The 16,415-nt window shown below is 39.9% G+C and overlaps 1 protein-coding gene and 1 long non-coding RNA gene across 2 annotated transcripts in view; both read right to left on the bottom strand.

Annotated features, from left to right (window-relative positions):
- On the bottom strand, positions 1–1,466 carry SSTR1 (somatostatin receptor 1). The gene has a single exon (XM_039351793.1). The coding sequence runs from the start codon at positions 1,156–1,158 to the stop codon at positions 34–36; it is 1,125 nt and encodes a 374-aa protein (XP_039207727.1). The 5' UTR covers positions 1,159–1,466; the 3' UTR covers positions 1–33.
- A 14,878-nt stretch (positions 1,467–16,344) lies between these two features.
- Positions 16,345–16,415, bottom strand: part of LOC120311807 — a 68,125-nt gene continuing 68,054 nt past the window's right edge. The window contains exon 5 of the long non-coding RNA XR_005557735.1: positions 16,345–16,396. This is a non-coding gene — a long non-coding RNA (uncharacterized LOC120311807). The remainder of the gene's footprint in view (positions 16,397–16,415) is intronic.

Raw genomic sequence — 16,415 nt, forward strand, 5'->3', positions numbered from 1 at the left:
TGGATCCGGCCCGGGAGAGTCAGAAAGCTGCCTTCAGAGGGTTGTAATCCTGGAGGTGCAAGTCCCGTTCCGGTACACGCTGCCTGACTCGCCGAAGTTGTCGACGGGAAAGTCCTCCACGCTGTAGGCCCTGCTCTTGAGGGCGGTGGCGTAGTAGTCGACCGGCTCCTCGGCGGCGTTGTCCATCCAGCTAAGGCACAGGAGCCTCTGGAAGGAGCGCTTGAAGTTGTCCGAGAGGAAGCCGTAGAGGATGGGGTTGGCGCAACTGTTGGCGTAGCCCAGGATGACGGAGAGCTGGCTGATGGTGGCGTCGTCGGGCTCGACGAAGAGGTTGACCAACTGCACGACGTAGAAAGGCATCCAGCAGATGACGAAGACGGTGACCACCATGAGGACCATGAGGGTGATCTTCCGTTCGGAGCGCTTGCGCTGTTGCCAGCCGGCCTTGAGCGCCACCATGCGCATCTTGGCAATGATGAGGATGTAACAGAGACTAATGGCCACCACGGGGAAGAGGAAGCCCATGAGGAAAGTGTAGACCACGAAGACCACCAGCCACTTCTGCTTCGGTTCGGGCATCATCATGTTGCAGGCCACCGTGCCGTCCGTGTTGGCCTCGGTCCGGGAGAAGATGAGGATGGGCAGAATGATGACGAGGGCCAGCCCCCAGACGGCCAGGTTAACCATCTTGGCCACCGTGGGCCGGCGGTAGCGCGACGCCTTGATGGGGTGCACCACCGCGATGTAGCGGTCCACGCTGAGCACGGTCAGGCAGTAGATGCTGGTGAACATGTTGACCGCGTCCACGCTGAGCACCAGGCGGCAGAGCAGCGACCCGAAGGGCCAGTGGTGGAGCAGCGTGGAGGTAACCAGGAAAGGCACGCTCAGCATCAGCAGCTCGTCCGCAACGGCCAGGTTGAGGATGTAGATGTTGGTGGCGGTCTTCATCTTCGCGTAGCGCAGGATCACGTAAATGACCATGGAGTTCCCGCACAGACCCACCAGGCACACCACGGAGTAGATGAAGGAGATGAGGATGGCGCTGCCGCTGCCCGGCGACTCGCCGCCGCCGCCGCCGCCACCGCCGCCGGCGCCGCTCACCGTGCCGTTGGGGCCAGGAGGGCCGGAGGAGTTCCTGCCAGCCGCTGCCGAGTCCATGCCTCCAGCAGCGCCCGCCACCAGCCTGGCGCAGGGGCCATCCTCCGCCCCGTCGGCCCGAGCTCAGGGGGGCAGGGGCGGCGCGAGTGCCCGGGCAGCCCGGCGGCAGCTCAGCATCCTTTCTCCTGCGGGCACAGCCTGAGGGCGAGCGCCGCCGTCCTTTGCTCCGGCAGCCCGAGCTCGGGCGCAGGGAGAGCGGGAAAAAGGACGGAGCTGCGCACCGCCTCCAGCCCCAACTGGCATTAGTTGCAGCTCGTCGGCTCGCAGGGATGATTAATAGGAGGCGAGCGGCGCGTCAGCACCTACGAAGAGCGAGAGGGAGAAAAGAGGTGGGAGGAGGGCAAGGCGGGGAGGGCGCCCCCTCCGCCTCCCTCCCTCCCTCCCTCCCTCCCCCGCTTCCCGCCAATCTGCTCCTGCAAGAGAAGACTTCCCCCTGCTCAGACGGACGCCGCCGCCGCCGCCGCGTTAGAGAGCCAAGCCAACAAGTGCCAACAGACTCCCTGTGGCAGGAGGGCCCGTTAGTCCTGCCTCTGGCGAGCGAGCAAAAGGCCAAGAGGGAGCCCGGAGGAAGGACGGTTTTTTCCCCTTCGGAACTTTTTGTTCGTTTGTTTGTTTATCCAAAACACTTATAGAGCTGCCCATCACATATCGAACTCAACCAACCAATTAAAATCACATCCATAAGAAAACAAAACAGTGAGAGTGACGGTTCGTTCTCCGAGCTTGTGGGTTGGTTTCCGAACGTTCCGTTACCAGGCTAGGCAACATCTTCAGCGGAGTTTAGGGGGATGTCTCTGCCAGCGCATCTTCTGTTTATAAGGGCTTCGCGTGGTCAGTACGTCCTTATAAGCCCTTATAAACAGAAGAATACTGACACGGACATTCCCCTAAACTCCGCTGAAGAGGTTGCCTAGCCTGGTAACGAAACGCTGGGAAACCAGCCCACAAGCTGGGAGAACGAATCTTCACCCTTATCCTACACCCGAGCTACGCCGCTATTGCAAAACAAAACAATGCATACAGCTATGAAACCCATAAACGGCACTAAAGTTAAGCTTCCACTAGTCGCGTCTACTTAAATCCTCTCTTCCACCTCACCTTATCCCAGCGCTTGGGCGGAAAGCCAAATCGGTGCTTTTTGGAAGGCTAGGAGGGTAGTGGCTTGGCTTCAGTGCAGCTTCCCAAGGCTGCAAGACCTGGTCAACTCACCCAAACCTGCCACATTGCCTCTTTCTTGCCTTCCTGTCCCATGTGTGTCCCTTCTCTCCATCTCATCAGTGTCTGTTTCCTCATACTCTTGGGTAATCCCAATATCACCATCCTAGCTACTTCATCTCTGTCCCAGGATGGTCTCAGATTTAGCATGACCTTGACCACATGCCTTCAAGGTGGGACTCATCTTTTTGGCTTGGAAGGATAGACATTTGGGCAACTATCAAAAGAAGCCAATTGGTGGCAGCCAATTTTAGTAAAAGTCCTAAGCTTCCTTGAACTGCAACTGTGAGGATCAGCTTCAGTTTCTGCCCTCTCTTCTGTGTACATTTTCTCTTTTAGAACTGGACCCAGCGGGACCCATTTTCGTTGTGTGTGTCACCACAATCCCTTCTTTTCTCTCTCTCTCTCAATCTCTTTGCCACCAGGGAGCCCAATCTTACAGTGTTGTGCTGCCCCCAGAGCTGCAGATGATCACTGTTCTTTGGCTTAGACTATCACATGTTGGTGGTGATTTGGAGTGGGCCAACTGTGTTAAGCATTGCTGAGAATGTTGTTGTTGACATTTCTGTTCAACTGACTGCCCTTTCTTTCCTTCTGGGTGTTGAGAGCAAATGAGTAAACAAGAAAAGGCAACAGAAAGTAAAGTCTATCTGTCCTTTACCTTTCCTTTGGACACAACTGCCTTTGCACAGCGCATAATTACCAGTTACTTCAATAATCTGTTTTCTGGGTCCACACAATAGACTGAGCAATAAATTAACAAAATGGGTTTACAGTACATCCCAAGCTGTACATACACAAACAAACCCAAAACAAGGTTAAATTTAACTAGACTTCAAATATGGGCAGCTGCTCAGGGTTTCTTATAAGATGGGTGGATATAAAAACGTTTTAAATAAATAAATAAATAAATATTGTGCAAACAGTAATGATCATTGCTGTGTGCCTATGGTTAGCTCACAACAATCAAATGAAGAAATTGCAATGAAATCCTTAGAAGATAAAAGATGACAAGCACTATATATCAGAGGAAATGGAGTGGGGGGGGGGGTGTCTCACCTTCCCTTGCCAAAGACAAAGAGCCAGGACTTTGCCACTCTTCTGAACAACAACAGTGTGAGGAGCACCCCGATCTTGGGGGCACCTTATTCCAGAGAGGACGTGCTGCTACAGAATGTAGATGCTAAGTTTATAATTCCTGGATAACCATCTTGTAGAAAAATAGCTTCTCTTTTCCATATTCTTTGTTCATTTCAGCTCTAAGAATTGAGAATTGAGCTCTAAGAAGCAGGGGAGAAATTAGTGAGATACAGATGCCTTTAATTGCTGTCTTAGCCATGAAAGATGCTTCCATACTACCCAGCAGCAACACAGTACAAAACAGAATACTATTGTCTCCCTGAGAATTGCAAAAGCGGATAATTGCTTGAAATTTTAACTATCCCTTCCACACAGCCCCAGTATAAGAGAATGTTACAGGTCTCCATCAGTGATGATTGACACATCAAAAGTTTTTTTTTTTAAACCCAACTGGACATTTCCCCCCCCCCAATAGAAAATAAAAAAGGAGATTCTTAACAAAGCAAAGATTGTTTGCTTGGATGACTGGTCATGAAACTATATCAGAAAATGAATGTTTTTCAGCTATGAGGCATTTGATTGTTTCAGGGTGTCAAATCTCAATTTATGTTCTAGGATAAAGAAGAACTCCTAGATGTGACACTTCATTAAGAAAATAATTGTGCAGTGCAAAGAGAGCCAGGTTTTGCTAAGGATGTGCACTAGATCTGGCTAGTTCTGGAAGGAAAAATGGACTCCTTTGAACTGTCTCCTGTGACTCTGTGTGATATGAAGTGGGCTTTCCTCCCCGTTGTATAATACTTAAACCAGCAAATTGCCTGAAAAATACTTCTACATTGCTATAGGTTTTCATATATAACAAATGCCAGGGTGGGAAAGGAGAAGGGATGGGAATTTCCACTCACAGGTTCATCAAAAGCTCTGGAATCATAGTGTGTACGGAAGGGGTTGAGTTTATAATTTATATTGCGTAGTATTGTCTTATCTTTGATGTTTCTTTCCAGTGGACTACTGGGGCTAAACAACCATACTGTACTTTTAGTGATGATTTCAGGTTTGTTTTAGCTTGTTCTCCCTCACTTCATATTGATAGCATCTAACCTGAAAGGTGAATGGACTCAGTTATAATGGTAATGAGTGCATCATTGTAAGACTTCAAAGCCCAGGTTAGGGAATCTGTCTCTGTGTTGCTAAGAGTCAAGAATGGCTTGGTGGCACCTGATCAGTCAATCAATGTAGATCTCAAGATCATTTTAGGTTAAATTGAAATTTTCCTAGGATTTCCAGTGAGAACGGGAAAGAATTGAGATAACTTTCTTGCTCTCATTTGCCTCTAGAAAGCAACTGCTGTGAACGATATTTGAAGAGCAGAAGGGAGAGTAATAGGAGACACTGCAAAAAGAGATAAAGGAGATGGAATCATAGAATGTGAGGGGTTCAATAGAATTTATCTTGGAGATTGTATACTTGAACCTCTAGACCAGCGCAGGAATCTTCTGCTATAGCATCCAACCTCTTTCAATACTTCTGATGAGAATCTACTCTTCTTGAGGCAGATGAAACATCATGTTTTTTCCCATGATGTCCAACCCAAATATAATTCATCATAGTTTAGACCTATTGTTCTTCAGTTTATGCATGCTCAGATTATATTTGCTTTTTTACAAACTGCATTACACTACCAGTAGGTCATGTTCAGCTTGTGATCCACCAAGGCATTAGGATACTTTTTGTATTTCTTACTCACCCACATCTTATGCTCATGTGTTTTATTGTTCCTGCTCAGATGTAGGATTATGGATTTATCCCTACTGAAATTCATCTTGCTGATTACAGCTTGTTGTTCCAGCTTGCCAATAACTTCCTGAATCCTAATACTGTCCCTTAGATGCTTGCTAACCTTCATATCTTTATGTCATTTGTGAATCTGATAATAATTTCTAGCCCCACATTTTCATTTATTTGTTTAGATTTAGAGGCCACCAAATCCAAATATTCTAGGAGACAGCATAAACAGCATAAAATATAGACTCCTGGGGCAAATACAAAGATTAAAGAAACAATATGTTGAACAGCACATGGTCTAGCATGGAGCCCTAGGGTTTTATAATTTTTATAATAGAGTCACTGTCATATAGCATATTGCTGCATTACAGCAATATGGTGCAGTTGACCAACCAGCTTGTATCCTACTGATAGCCTAGCTTAGTCCGCTTTTTGTTATCATTGTAGTAGAATTCTATGGGAGGTTTGAGATAAATTCTTGACTGAGGTCAAGGTACAGTACATCCACCATATTCCTGGTCAATCATAATCATTCTATCAAAAAGGAAATCAGGACAATATCACAATGACTTGCCTGTAATCTTGTTTTTCTTTTTTTTTCTCCTTTTTGAAGGCAAAAATAATATTTACTATTCGTAACAATGCTCCCCTTTTCTGTGTTGTTCTCATACACTAAGAGTTAGGTAATAATGTGAAGTGACTTAGGCAGGGATAGGGAACCTTGGTTCTATTATGACTTGTGGACCTCAATACCCAAAATTCCTGAACCAGCCATGCTGACTCAGGAATTCTGGGAGTTGAAGTCCACAAGTCATAAAAAAGCCAAGGCTGCCTACCCCTGGACTTAGGAAACCATGGCAGTTATAGACCTCTGAAAATGGCATAGGTGGAACATGGCTGTGCCTTTTTATAGACACAAGTATCGTTTCCATCCATTATGAAGGGATGGGCTATAAATATGCCACTGAAAAGTGATTTCCCTCCATAAATTAAAATGCTTAAGAAGAAAATCCATTTTGACATAATTTGGCATGTATTATATTGACATGGATTTCTCCTCTCCTTTTCAACAGCTTTCTTTTACATTGACAGACATCCCATTAAAGAAGGTATTGTACAATTTACCAACTATAAACATTCAGTTTATTGCATAATAATACATATTATGGCATTATGAAAAGAAAAAAATATGTCTATGTCTGTAATTTATATTAAAGAATTGATTGTACTATAAATCTTTTACAATATTTGAAATTGCTGTACACCTATTCATTCTCTTTATACTAGTTCACCTATAGATGCATTATCAAAGCTTTTCTTTTCCTGAATTATTTCTTCAAATTACATTTGTATTATGGCTACTTGCAGTTTATGAATCACACACCAAACCCTGTATGGTACAATACCATTACCCAAATTTATATTTTAAAGCCCAAATTTATATTTTTGAACTATGAAAAATCTGGTCAAGTTTCTTAATCTCCTTTAATGTACATTTCAGTTTTCCTGATGCATACACTTGAGAGGAAGCAAAAATAAGAAGAGGGCTATTAATATTCCTGCTGTATCACCCAAACCTTAATTAGTAATTTAATATTATTTAATTAATTAGATCTACTCTGTTCAAGTTAATCATAATTAACATTAACTTTCAATCAGGTCAAAAGGAGATAAATTAATAAGTGATATGCATAAGTGCTATGGTTAGTTGTAGCAGTTTTAATCAAATTATTACTAAATCAAAGTTTATAAATGAACTGACCTTTCTCAAAGAGATGATATTCAGAACCCAGGATGCATCCTTCTGAAGCATGACTTTTTTGTCAAAGTCTGTTTGTATAACACTACATATATGAAAATCAATTATGATAATTGCACTATGAAATCTGATCAGGATGATAGAAAATGCTATCAAAACTCCAGATGACCTGTCTTTAGACCATTCTACCTTCAGTTTTGCTGGACTATATATGTATTTTGTATGGTCTTGAATTTGTGCTAATAGACCTGTTGTTAGTTCTTTTTATATGGCAGAAATATTTCCCTATATTAGTAGATCATTCATTTAAAACAAATGTTTCCAAGTTAGTGGCCAGCAAAGCCCTCTCCACTCTATTCCCTAAGCATTTCCTCCTCCTCTTCCTCCTCCTCCTCACCACCACCACCACCACCACCACCACCACCACCACCACCACCACCACCATCAATCAGGACAGAAATTCTGGATACATAACTTCAAAACCTCTAAAACACATACACAGCAGAGAGAGAGTTTGGATAAAATTTCTATCTTTGCAGAAAGTCCAGTAGAAATGTAGTTTCTGAGAAATTAAAAGTAAGAATGGAGAATACTATAAATGAACAGCTGTCTGAATAAGTGAAATATATATTACATTTAACAATTAACATTAGTTTTACTGCCTTCTAGTTTGTTCTCAGTTTCTTTGTGTTTTCTGGATGTTCCAGTTTTATGTGATTGTAGTAATCGTTTCTGATGGTGTATTTCTAAATGCGCAAATTATGACAGTGAGAAGATTGGCACTCAGGAATGTTCCCTGACAACAGAAATGCATTTAACACATTTTTGTCATCAGCATGTCACATCTGAACACCATTGCAACACTACATCCTTCATTAGATCACTACTGTAAAAGATATAAAAAGAAAATTTCACTCTAATATTTTCAAAACACAGATATATTGGGAATGCAGCTGAAGATCCTGTCATATGTAGATGAAATGAGGGTTAGATTACAAGAAAATAGAGATGCTAGAAGAGTTGTAGTTTGGCTGGCACAGACAACTGTTGATCCCATGATCACATCTTGAAAAAGGAGAATCCCTAAGGAGTCTGACTCAAGGAGGAAATCCTAGTGTGAATTTGCCTTCAATTCTTGAATTTTTCTAAAGAAAATTTCAACTATAAGCTTAAGTACTAAAATAAGTAAGTAAGTAAGTAAGTAATAAATAATAAAGCCTTTGATTTTAGAAAGTTATAAATGGATTAAATATTTAGATAAATTTGAACTAAGATATTTGGAATTTATAAAGAATCCTTTCAGTGGGAAAGTTGACTTGTATTGATTTTTTCTATGATGTAAAAGAGATAAACAATTTTAAAAACCGAACACCAGAGGGCACTAAAGATTTTAATCAAAGATAAAGGGTACACAAACCTGATTAACAGCTGTAGGATGATTCAAAATAAACTATGTCCAAAAATGTTTTGAAAGAAATGGCAGAAGAAGAAGAACAAGACAGAGGCTGAGTTGGCACCAAAAGTGGTTCTATAAATGACAAGCTACAAAAATGACATGGAAAAAGAAGTTTCATTAGGCATACAAAAGAAATCAGTTGTCGGCACTCCGAGGTAAACCAGACAGGAAACATGCTAATTCTATTTTATTGTAAATCCTCATTAACCTAATCTTGCAAGTCTGAAGGTCCAAATCTCCTGTTGCGCATTTTAAGTGCCTGATCAATTAGGGCAGATTCTTCCTAGGTTCCTTCCTCTGACTGCTTTTCCCCTTTCTTAACCAATCATTTCCACGGCAGCATCTTTTCCCCTCATCCTTTAACACCATTCTCACATACCATTACATTAACTGAGGTTTTAAAAAATAAAAAATGAATTACAAATAATAAACCAAGAGAGTGACCTGAATAATTCTTCCATATTCTTTCATGAATCTTGTGAGAGGAGGTATAAAAAAAATGAAAACAATTAAGTTCTATGACATTACGGAAAAATAATAGAGCTGGAAGGGACCTTGGAGGCCTTCTAGTCCAGCCCCCTGCTCAAGCAGGAGAACCTATACCATCTCAGACAAGTGACTGTCTAGCCTCTTCTTAAAAATCTCCAGAGATGGAGCGCCCGTGATTTCTGGAGGCAAGCTGTTCCATTGGTTAATTGTCCTCACTGTCAAGAAATTTCTCCTTAATTCCAGGTTGCTTCTCTCTTTGATCAGTTTCCAACCACTGTTTCTTGTCCTGTCCTCTGGTGCTTTGGAGAATAACGTGACCCCCTCTTCTTTGCGGCAGCCCCTCAAATACTGGAATACTGCTATCATGTCTTCCCTGTTTCTTCTTTTCTTTAGACTAGCCAAACCCAATTCCTACAGGCATTCTTCGCATGTGTTAGTCTCCAGGCCTTTGATCATCTTAGTTGCTCTGCTCTGAATTTTTTCCAAACTCTCAACATCTTTTTTGTGATATGATGACCAAAATTGGTTGCAGTATTCCAGGTGTGGTCTTACTAGGGTTTTACAAAGGGGTACAGTTGATTTATGTGATCAATAAATACGTTATTTCTGGCAACTCTTAATAGACACTTAATAGATACCAGATTTGAAGTGATAATGCTTTATGGGTTTGTTTATAGATTAGAGCAGCGGTTCTCAACCTATGGGTCGCGACCCCATTTGGGGTCGATTGACCATTTCTCGGGGGTCGCCAAACAAGGCGATCTGCCATTTCCCCCCCTCAGGGGGCGCCGCCGCACATGCGCACCGCACATGGGGCGCGCCACGCATGCACACCACGCATGGGGGCACCCCCATGCATGTGGCGCCGCCCCCCATGTGCGCGGCGCCGCGCATGCGCGGCACGTTTGTGTGACGGGGGTTGCCGTCACACAAACGTTGAGAACCACTGGATTAGAGATAGACCAGGAGATGAAGAGATCATTAGTTGTTAAGGGGAAATGAAAAGTTACTAAAATATTTTATACTTGTGATGAAGGTTAGAAGTCACTTTATACATTTATTTTCTTTTTCTTTATTCTTTATTTCTTTATTCTTTCTTTCTTTCTGTATTAATTTTTACTATAGTAATTATGTTCTTTATTAACTTAGAGTTGACATGTCTAAGTTAATGTCTCAGGGGCTGCCACAAAGAAGAGGGAGTCAAACTATTCTCCAAAGCACCTGAAGGCAGGAAGAAAAGCAATGGATGGAAACTAATCAAGGAGAGAAGCAACCTAGAACTAAGGAGAAACTTCCTGACAGTTAGAACAATTAACCAGTGGAACAACCTGCCTCCAGAAGTGGTGAATGCTCCAACACTGGAAGTTTTTAAGAAGAGTCTGGACAGTCATTTGTCTGAAATGGTATAGGGTTTCCTGCCTGAGCAGGGGGTTGGACTAGAAGATCTCCAGGTCCCTTCCACCTCTGCTATTCTGTTATTTAAAAGAAAACAACAGTCATGGAGACAATCTGCTTTAAAAGGGTTCAGAGTCTCAAGTTGGAAAACAGCAATTTTGAAATGAAGCTGGAAAACCTGGATACAAAGTGTATTTGCAATAGACTGGGAGTGAGAGGAGGACAACATCTGTTCTTGCATTCAGGAAGTGATGAGTGGCCTGCAGTGGTGATGACTCAAGTAGAAAGTGTGGCTCATCCCTAAGAGGCAGTTGGGGCAGAATAATATTCACAATGAAGAATATTTGAAGTGAGGGTCACGATTTAACTCTGATTAGATGTCTCTGATCAGTCACAATGCTCACTGCTGCTTACCAGGATCCTAGAAATGTATAATAAAGAATGCTATTCAAGACATTATTTAATCTAGGGAGATGTCAGTGATGCAATTAAATATTTTTCTAGGTGACCATATGAATTTTATGTCCATTGTATTTTATTTAAGCTGGACAAAACAACAACATTTTATGTGCCCAATATTTCCACAATTTTTTCTTCTTGCAATTAATGGTACAATGCAGTTTCTCCTTTGTTATTTTAGCTGACTACAAATTGATTATTATAAGTTGTAAATATCAACTTGTAAATATGGACTTATGTTCATTTTAGCGATTTTTTTATAACTATACAAACTGCTGTACTTTGTTATGTATTATATCTTACCTGTTCTGTTGTAATAAATTTATAGTAATAAAGCACTGAACTCTATTGAATTCGGAGTAATTAGCAGTGAACTCAATGAGATTTTCTTTTGAACAAACATGTATGCAATTTTTAGGATTGACTAAGATTAGGATGCTTTGACAATCTTCCAACAATTTTGCTGAGGAAATATATATAGATGAAACCTTTTTGATGGTGGAGTCTAAACTATTCAATGAGGCATTTAATATGCATCCTTAAAAACTAAATTTAGTTATAATTATAGGTAATGGCTGCCTTCCTTTTCTCTGCTGCTGTAGTTACTGTGACATTTTAAATTTGAAAATTAAAGTGTACTAATACATAAACCATATCTTAATTCTAAAGAAGCCCTGGAGCAAAAGAAAACATTTGCACGCTGTGAAACATATACACTCAGTTTATGAAATAGAGGTTCATCATCCTTTACTGGCTGACTCTATTGATTGACCTGAAACAATGTTTTATACATTATTTAGAATTTTCTAAATTCAGTTATTATTAATCACACAACTTTTAGACACTCTGTAACACATCTCAAAAGCATTTTTAGTCCATGTCTTCTTTACCAAGATGCCATATCATCAGTATGGCTCTGATTATTTATACTACTTAACAAATACTGTATCAATTGTTATTAAAGAATAACAATATATACCACTGAGAGTAATAAGAATATAGAGTAATATAAAAATGGGCCCATTGGAACTGCTCAGAAATAAGCCATATTAAAATTTGTCCCAAGAAATTGTAATGTTTAACTGTAACATATGACAGCAAGGTCAAGTTAGACCTGTTCTTTATGTAGTACAGTACTGCCTTTTTAAGTTGCTAATTATTCATTTTACACACTTTGACGTTATAAGGAGTTACATTTCCATATTGTTTTCCATATGAAGGTAACAATCATGAAGGTATAGCAGTGACTATCTAAAAGATTGCTGTTTGTCTTTTCTACTATTTTTCTTCTTTGCAGTTGACATCTTCTGCCATGAGAAGAGTCCTCCTATTTCTTCATAGTCTCTGCAGCCTTCTTATCTCTGAGGAAGTTCTTAAGATTTTTAGAGTATTTGGATTTGGCAGATAATTAGAGAAGTATATAGGCCACTAAACCTTTGGAATTTTTTTTAAGTAGTTCCACTTGGATAAGCATATGACTCAGAGACATCTGTAGTCAGCACAGGTTTCCAAACAATCTCATACCTCAAAGCATAATCTAAGGATAGTTTGGGGGTAAAGAATTAATGGTGAGATAGAAGTATAGATTATCCACTACTTTCCTTCCTAATTTGCCACCAGAGGATTCACTCAGCTTCAGAGTAATTTCTATTAATTGAATTTATTGAGTTTTTATAAAACAGAAGAATGTATAAGAGGTGTCCTAAAGAGCCATGATGACACAGTGGTTAGAATGCAATATTGCAGGCTAATTCACTGCCCACTGTCAGGAGTTTGATCTTGACTGGCTTAAGATTGACTCAGCCTTCCATCCTTCAGGGTTGCTAAAATGAGGACTCAGATTGTTGGGAGCAATATGCTGACTCTGTAAAACTGCTTAGAAAGGACTGTAAAGTGCTATGAAGCAGTATATAAGTCTAAGTGATATTGCTATTGCTAAAGAAAAAAAGAACATAGTTTATATAGTTTGTTATACTAACCTACATTTTAAGCTGTTTAGGATGCGTTTCTCAATTTCTGGAACTATTCAGTGTTTGTCTGTGTATAAGTTCACTGCAGAAATTATCCAATTTGTTTTAAAGGTGAAATCACAGAATCTGGAAATAGCCAACTCGGCCCTGTGTCAATTCATTCCCAATTCATACTTCACACCATTCTTATTGAAATATATTCTCTGTAGTCTGAAGTAGACAATTCAGGTCTCAAGAGCTGCAAGTAACCAGAAATTTAAAAATGCCAATCAATATTACATCATCACTAGTTGGTTTTCTATGGCCCTTTGTTCTAAGAGGTATCCATCCTTGCTGCAGAATTAAAAAAAAAACTTTCTAAGTATATTTTACTTTTTGTACTTTAATTAAATGAAAACCAGCAAGTACATTCAATTCTCAACTATTCTGAATACAATCATCTAGAGGAGTAATGTTCAGAGAGTCAGACATTCTTGCATCTGATTGCAGGCATCTTCTAGAACAAGACAATTCAGGTCATATAATCCCAATAATCTAGAAAGTGAGAATCAGATGATGCTTTGCTATGGAGGGAGAACATTCCTTTTCCTCAACAGGATCTTAATACAAGTGATTCACTGTGATTTAAGGACTGACCTTCGTCACATTTCTGGCACAACTTTTTATATAAGTGAGGATTTTTTTCATGTAGGTGCCACAACACTTTTTCATTGTACCAGAACTGTGATGACCCAGGGCACAGCACAGAGGCAATGCAGTCAACTGGCAATTCAAGCCGCCCTTTAATTGCTCCAAATTTTCCCCAAATGCTCCCACATTTCTGGCAAGCCTTAAAACAAAGGAAGACCTACACACCTCTGACTGCAAGTAGCCTCACACACAGTCTGACTAGGAGAGGAATCCACTCAAGGCCATGGAGATAAGAAAGAATGACACATACATCATAAATCTAATGAATTTGTGTGAATATATGCTTGCCTGAGCAGTTTCAGTAGTGGAGCCAAAATACAGTCCGAGTTCCTTAAACATCCAAGCAACGTTGTCAGCCAGTCCAATGGTCAGAGTGTCTGGGTTTCCAAGCAGAAGTCACAGAACAACACACACAAAACTCCAACGAATGTCTCTTTCCACAGCGTCTCCTTAAATCTCATTCTCCAAGTGTGCCTTGTGGAGAGGGGCAAAACACTCTCCTCCCAAGTAGTTGAGCCTGCCTGCATTGTTCCCTTATTCTCTCTATTCTCTGTGCTCTAGGATCAGGTGGGGGTGGCCCTTGCTCATCACCTGAACTCTGTCTCTCCTGTTCCTCCTGTCCCACTCCTGAAGGGCCCTGGCCTTCCTCTGCCTGCTCTTTCCCACATTCCTCTGAAGCCACAGACACTCTCCCTTGACCTCCATAGGTTCCAGCTCATTTTCCTCTGCAGATTCAGGTTCCTACGGAGGCATGACAAGAACTCTAGAACAATAGATCAGGAGCAGATCTGTGTAGAATGTTTTGATAAATTAGGTTAGAATATTCTAACTTAAGTACATGACAGTCTGCTGCACGCTATCAAGAACTTCTTCAGTTTTTGGATTTTGTCATGATTTGGAGCCAGTTCTATTACACAGATACATTTCTTCTTTTATTTCAGGGCATCAGTCCAGTAGAAAATTGTGTGCTAGAATGTCTGGACAACTTAAACTATACAAGTCATTCTACCACACAAAATTCATTTCCTATTTCATAGACATAAGAAGCAGTTCTCTCCCCATCTCACATACACCAAGATTGTACCATTATTATTTGTAATTAAGAGTGAATTGCATAAATGTAGACATGAAAAAATCAAAATTTTATTTATTTTTTAAATATATTTTATTGATTTTTTAAAACATAAACACCTTACTATTTGGTAAACAGCATGTTGTCTGAGTTTATATTTACAAAGTAATCATTAACAGTTAGTTTCTGTATTCCAAAGTCCACATAATAGCTTTGCTTGATTTTCTGTTCTTCAATAATATTCTCTTTGAAACCTTAAATTAATACAATTCATATTAATTTGATAGGTAACAATTAAATATAAAGATTTTTCTAAAATTTCTACCAATAATAATCACATCAATATCATGCTTCTTTTCTTGGTCATCTTGGTTGCCTTGTCATAAATCCTGTTTACAATTCTTGTTTAAATTTATTTTCCCTACAATATTCAAAACATTTCTACCGATTAAAATTTTCCCAGAATTAATTACTTTAAAGTATTTAAATCTGTTTTCATGTCTTAAAAAATAAGTAAGAAAAAGACACAAAAGAAAGACATAGAAAAAAAAAGACGTGAGAGAGAAAAAGAAAAAAAGGGAAAAAGAAAATAATATACTACTTAAAATACATATCCTCTTGAACTAGTATACACTTATTTCCATATTTTTTCTGTTCTCTTTACCCATAATTAAATCCAATCATCTAATCTCTTAACTCTATTCAAAACATTTTCCCATTTTTAGTTATCCATTGGATTTTCTTAAAATCAATTACATTTAAATATCTAAAACATTTCCTTTATATTGATCATCTCACACATTTTTATAGTTATTATATCAAAAAAACAAAAAAAGAAAGAAAAAAACACTGTCTTACTTGGAGGATTCATCCCTCGTAAACTAAAATCTTTCTATTTCTTCAGCCATATTCAAACAAGTGTTTAATTTTTAAATATTCCCTCTGATACACCCCATCATCTAATTCCTCAATTCTCACTTCTTTTGCCAAGCATCTTTCCCAATCAATATAGTCCGTTGCATCAAAGAATCTTTCCATAATCTTGTAAATGTTGTTGTAGATATAGTAGGCAAATCAAACATCATGTCTTTGTAAAAAGATTTTGCCCCTTCATATTCATTGTTGGATTGAACTTCAAAAGAGCTGACTTTAACAAACTCAGAGAGAACCTAGGAAAAATCCCAAGGATGAAAATCCTAAAGTGGAAAACAGCTCAAGAATCATGGGAAACTCTGAAAAATATGATCATAAAAGCCCAAACCAGCACAATGTCACTGAAAAAGATAAACAATAAATTCAAGAAGAAACCAGCATGGCTGCACAAAGATCTCTCTGACAAACTTAAAGACAAAAAGGACAAATACAAAAAATGGAAAGAGGGGCACATAACTAAGGCTGATTATCAGCAGACAGCCAGAACATATAAAGATGAAGGAAAGCAAAGGCTCAGAATGAACAAAGACTTGCAACAGAAATCATGAATAATAAAAAAAAACTTTCTTCCAACATATTAATAACAAGAAAAAGTCAAGGAAACTGTAGGTCCTCTAAAGAGAGAAGATGGCAAGGAAATAACAGGCAACAGGGAGAAAGCAGAGCTGCTTAACTCATACTTTACATTAGTCTTCACACAAAAAGAAACCATAGCCCAACATACCAAATAAAAAAAAAACCCCACTGCAAAAGAAAATTAGAAACAAAAATTAAAATAAGTAAGTAAATGGTAAGAGAACACATATCTGACCTTGATGAATATAAATCACTGGGGCCTGACAGATTACATCCCAGAGTTCTGAAGAAGCTGGCAGATGTTATCTCAGAACCACTGCACCACATCTTTCAAAAATCCTGGAGCACAGGAGAAGTACCTGAGGATTGGAAAAGGGC

The sequence above is a fragment of the Crotalus tigris genome, unplaced genomic scaffold (genome assembly GCF_016545835.1).
Source record: "Crotalus tigris isolate CLP2741 ecotype Arizona unplaced genomic scaffold, ASM1654583v1 scf7180000018371.15429387391:27106975, whole genome shotgun sequence".
NCBI classification, from domain to species: Eukaryota; Metazoa; Chordata; class Lepidosauria; order Squamata; family Viperidae; genus Crotalus; species Crotalus tigris.

What these genes read in the sequence shown, in the direction of transcription:
- SSTR1 (XM_039351793.1), bottom strand. Translation starts at nt 1,158, where the DNA reads ATGGACTCGGCAGCGGCTGGCAGGAACTCCTCCGGCCCTCCTGGCCCC.